The sequence below is a fragment of the Octopus bimaculoides genome, chromosome 16 (assembly GCF_001194135.2).
Source record: "Octopus bimaculoides isolate UCB-OBI-ISO-001 chromosome 16, ASM119413v2, whole genome shotgun sequence".
Lineage (NCBI taxonomy): Eukaryota > Metazoa > Mollusca > Cephalopoda > Octopoda > Octopodidae > Octopus > Octopus bimaculoides.
In genome coordinates, this window is record NC_068996.1 from 25,517,234 (window position 1) to 25,522,742 (window position 5,509).

Consider the following 5,509-nt stretch of genomic DNA (forward strand, 5'->3'; position numbering starts at 1 on the left):
CACACACACACACACACACACACACACACACACAAACACACACACACACAAATACACACACATACACACAAACACACACACAAATACACACACACACACACACACATATTTAAGACAAAAAAAAGCTTGAAGTTACATACACCACCTTCAAACATACATAAGAAAATAAAATGACCCACAAACATAATTAGAGCAGTCACAAGCACTACCACATTTATTTACACAAAGAAGCAACAACAATGGGACATAACCAGTACATTAGATCTCTGAATCAGCAGGGTTGTTAAGAGTGTAGACAAAATGCCTTGATTCTTTCAGGGTCAATAAAATAAGTACCAGTTGAACACTTGGGGTTGATGTAATCAACTTACCCCCTACCCCGAAATTGCTGACCTTGTGCCAAAATTTGAAATTATTATTTGTTCAGGATCTCCACATTCTGTGTTCAAATCTCAATGAAACCAATGTTACTCTATACTCCTGAATAGAGCATTAGAGGAATTGTTAGAGATGTTGTGTAAGATGCTTTGTGGTATTTATTGAGACCATTTGTGTTCTGAGTTCTTGGATGATAGATTTAATCTGTCTCCTGGTTTAGCACCACCACCTGGTCCTTGAAAGCCTTTAGCAGAGTCCATTATGTTGAAGACATTTGAGCCAGGTTTCTCATTTGAGGATAACTACCTCCTGACTTAGAGGTTCTGTAAAGGTATAGGTTCTTAGATGTTGTCCTTTGCTCTCTGGAGGACAACATCATCACATCGATACATCATAACATCAATATCCTCACTGTGCTGGAATGTATACAACTAGAGCTAAATGTAGAGGAACAACATAAATGCCATGCTGTGATAATGTCTACTTTGTCCACCTATTCTATTGCCATTTCTGTTATTGCTATGGTTTAGTCTCAGAATTAATCTGTTTTTGTACAACCTGCTAAACTAGTGGAGCAAAAAAGAATGAGAATCCACAACACAAGGAGTCTTCAAACAGAAAGCAACTCACCCAGATACTGAGCTATCCTCAAAATGAACATTTCATCTGAAAACTTACAACAGACTGGACTCTGCTAAAGCCACCCAAGGATCAGATGTGGGTATTAAACTGGCTGACAGATTAATTCTACCACCCTGAAAAAATGTACGTTTCATTCTGTTAGGCTTCTAAGCAGTTTCAGTTTTTACCTGACGTTCACAAAACTTTGGATGACTTAAGGATTTGCTAATAGATATTTGCTTAGGTGAAGGTGCATGGCTTAATGGTTAGGGTATTTGGTTCATGGTTGTAAGGTCTTGGGTTCAATTCATGGCTGTGTATTGTGCCCTTGACCAAGACATTTTATTTCATGTTACTCCAGTCCACTCATCTGGCAAAAGTGAGTAGCACCTGTATTTCAAAGGGCTAGCCTTGATGCATTCTGTGTCATGTTGAATCTTCTCATGAACTACATTAAGGGTACACATGTCTATGGAGTGCTCAGCCACATGCACATTAATTTCATGAGCAAGCTGTTTCATTGATTAGAACAACTGGAATCCTTATTGATGTAACCAACTAGTGTCAGTAGTACTTGCTTAGGTTTCTGAGCAGTGGTGTTAAAACAATGTGAAGGTATGAGGTCTGATGGTTAAGATATTGCATTCATGGTCATAAGGCTGTCAGTTTAATACCAGCATTGTGTATCATGTCCTTGAGCAAATATGTTTATTTCATATTGCTCTAGGCCAGGGCTGGCCAACCTGAGGCCTGCAAACTTTTATCTTGTGGCCTGCTTGATACTTTCTTGAAATGGGCTTTTTTAAACAAACATTTAAAAATTTTTATCAAAAATTAAAGATTGTAATGAAAAGTGGCAATAAAGTGGAATAGTATAAGTGGCAATAAAGCAATAGCCTACAATTATATCATTTTAAACGAATGAAAAGTATGAAAAATTCTTGCTTCTGTAATTTGATTATTTGATTATTAGTGCATAAAGTAAACAAGTGGTCCTCAAAAAACTTTCTGTGATTAAAGTGGCCCGCAATGCAATTTAAGTTGGCCAGGCCTACTCTAGACAATATAGCTAAAAATAAGTACAAGCCATATTCCAGTGCAGTCCTTTCTTCTTCTAGCTGTCACATTCTGTATGTTCTGTTGAGTGGAGGAGTAGGAGGACTGACAGGATGTTGATTTCCGCTTGTGAACATAAAGGCAAAAGTAGACGACATGCAACTAGTGAGTGATGACTATGGATGGGAGGTATTGAAACCAGAATAAAAGTGCTTCCAAAGCAAACTCTTAGTTGCATAATCAAGCATGTACTTAATTGATAACAAAGGCAGGTAAGTAAAGAGATGGGCATTAATAAAAAATGCATTAAGTTCAAAGGGTAGCCTTTCTTTTGGCAATTCAGAAAATGCAAAATTCTTACCTTGACCAGAATTAGCACAGCTTGTACTAGGGCTAGAAGTGAATCCTAGTTCCATGAATGAATTCAGAATTAGCATTCCATTCTTGGGGAATACCTTGAGAAAGAAGAAATCGAAGTATAATAATTATTTAGATTATGTATGTATGTAATTGTGTGTGTGTGTGTGTGTGTGTGTGTGTGTGAAAGAGAGAGAGATAGAGACTAATAGAAAAATTTCTTCATAGAAGCACACTGTCTGAAAAAATTTTTCTGAAATTAAAACTATTAATTATATAAAAAATTAAAAAGCTTTTAAAAGAGCAGCTTGACACAGACCCACAGACCTTAAGGAAAGAAGCTTTTGTACTGTAGACAATATTTACTGTTTACAGTTTTTTAAACACAAATGGTTTTTTTTTTAAAGATATGGAAGCAAGGTCTAGATTTCAGGTATGGAAGCAAGGTCTAGAATTGAAGGGCCTTAGAGTTAACCTAGCAAAAACCAGTAGGAAAGCAGACAAATCACAAATCCCTTCAAGTATATGGCCCTGCTCGATCTGTAGAAAAGGTGTAGGTAGATGTACCCATTGTAAACTATGGACACATAAGATGTACCCAATGTAAGATTTGCCCAATGTAAGATGTACCCGATGTAAGATGTACCTGATGTAAGCTATGGACACATAAAAAGTGCAGCAATATTAAAGGAAGGTTAACAGGGAAAATAGCTTTTGTGTGTGGATGATGTACAGGTACAATAAACACCGAAAATATACAGAAAACAGACTCCATCAATTGCCAGGGTGGTAAGCTAGAGGTAGTAGATAGCTTCCATTATCTAAGTAACCAAGTTAGTAGCAGAGTTGGATGCTCCAAGAGCATAGCTGTGAGAATAAGATTAGGCTGGACAAAGTTTAGAGAGCTTCTACTTCTGCTGGTAAAAAAAGGCCTTTCCTTCAGAGTGAAAGGCAGATTGTATGATGCCTGTGTGTGAACAGCTATGCTTCATGGCAGTGAAATGTGACCTATGACAACCGAGGACATGTATTGACTTGAAAGAAATGAAGCCAGTATGCTTCACTGGATGTACAGAGTCAATGTGCATGTTTGACAGAGTGTAAGCATCTTGAGAGAAAAGTTAGGCATAAGAGGCATTAGATGTGGTGTGCAAGAGAGACGGCTGTGCTGGTATGGTCATGTGATGTGTATGGATGAGGACAGTTGTGTAGAGAAATGTTGATCTCTAACTGTGGAGGGAACCTGTGGTAGAGGTTGACCCAGGAGGACATGGTACAAGGTGGTGAAGCATGATTTTTGTACTTTGGGCCTCACAGAGGCAATGACTGGTGATCGAGACCTTTGGCATTATGTCATGCTTGAGAAGAAGACTCATCAAGCTATGTAAAATTGCAGTCATGGCAGATACTGGTGTCACACAAATGGCACCCATGCCGGTGGCACGCAAAAGCACCCATTACACTCTCAGAGTTTTTGGTGTTAGGAAATACACCCAGCTGTAGAAACTATGCAAAATCAGACTGAAGTCTGGTGCAGCTGTCCACCTTACTAGCCCTGGTCCAAACATTTGACCCATGTCAGTATGGACAATGAATTTTAAATGAATATATATATATATATATGTAGATATATAAAAAGATAAAGAGAGCAATGGTAAGGTTGGAAATATATTTTATGGATAGAGTCTTACAGCTGTTTCTGGGAAGATCCAGTATTTCCCTTCATCGGAGACAGAAATAGTAAAGGAATCGATTATTATATCCATAGGAGGAGAGTTTTAGTATGAAGTGATAGTGAATGTGATCCGCCTATGGATATAATAATCGATTCCTTTACTATTTCTGTCTTCGATGAAGGGAAGTACTGGATCTTCCCAGAAACAGCTGTAAGACTCTATCCATAAAATATATTTCCAACCTTACCATTCCTCTCTTTATCTTTTTATATATTTATACATACACACGCTAATACATGACTTATAATCCCCAATCCTGTTCATACAACGACTGGGGCAAAACTAGTCGGTATACAGCACTTACTCAGTATTACCTGTATCCTCTAGGGTTTGGTTAAATCCAATACCCTCCTCAACCTTGTATATATATATATATATAAGTGAAAAATTATCTGCACTGTCACCATGACATATCTTTATTATTGTCAAACTGCCTTCTTTGCATTTGTGCTTATAGTTGGTACTATTGTGGTCACGTGATCAAAATTTGAGCCTGATCACACTATTTTCCTTTCTAGTTTTACAGTGTAAGCATGGCCACTCCACTAGCAATGTGCACTGAAGAAGAACAAAGAGCAGTGATCCGATCAAGAGTGCAAGATATAGTACTTTGCTGGCCAACAAACTGAAGCCAGCAGTTAGTACCAAATGCTAAAGCCTATTGTCAAAGTAAGTTTTGTTGTTACATGACAATGCATACCCATACATGGCTGCCCAGATCATTGAAACTATTAACCAATTGGGTTCTGAGGTGCTGGAATACACTACTTACAGCCCAGAACTTGGCCTTTCCGACTATCATATCTTTGGGTTGCACTAAAATGATTTATGAGGTTGTCAATTTCCTACAGAAGAAGATATGAAGGAAGCAGTGCATAAATGGTTGCAAAACCAAATGAAAACCTTCTTCTTGGAGGAAATACACAAGCTTGTTGACTGCTGGATCAAGTGCATTGAAGAGGAAGGAGACAATATAGAAAAATGATGTACTTGTTTATTGTCTGCTTTTGTGTAAATACATTGGAAAAACAAGAGTTCATATAATTTTTGCATATAACTGTTTACTCTCCTTTATATATATACTAGCAGAAATACCCGGCTTTGCCCGGGTTAAAGAGAATAATGAAATCTAAAAACGCCGTCTAGACTACGCAACCCTCAACTGTTAGTAGCTACGATACCATATTTCTACATTAATAACTCTCCAATCCATGCCAGCATGGAACATAGACATTAAGTGGAATGCCAGTCTCTCATCTAGGAGGGCCTTGAAATCAATGTTACCAACTGGGGACTATGTGTGTCGTAGTGATAATAAAAAGACCCAAAGGAGGTCTGCAACGAAATAATTTTACTCAACA

The 5,509-nt window shown here is 37.9% G+C and overlaps 1 protein-coding gene across 2 annotated transcripts in view; it reads right to left on the bottom strand.

The window, feature by feature from the left end:
- Positions 1 to 5,509, bottom strand: part of LOC106867806 (protein amnionless) — a 95,988-nt gene that overhangs the window by 73,818 nt on the left and 16,661 nt on the right. For both annotated transcript variants that reach the window (XM_052973622.1, XM_014912827.2), the window contains exon 3: positions 2,417 to 2,510. In XM_052973622.1, coding sequence (XP_052829582.1) covers positions 2,417 to 2,510 — 94 coding nt within the window. The remainder of the gene's footprint in view (positions 1 to 2,416; positions 2,511 to 5,509) is intronic.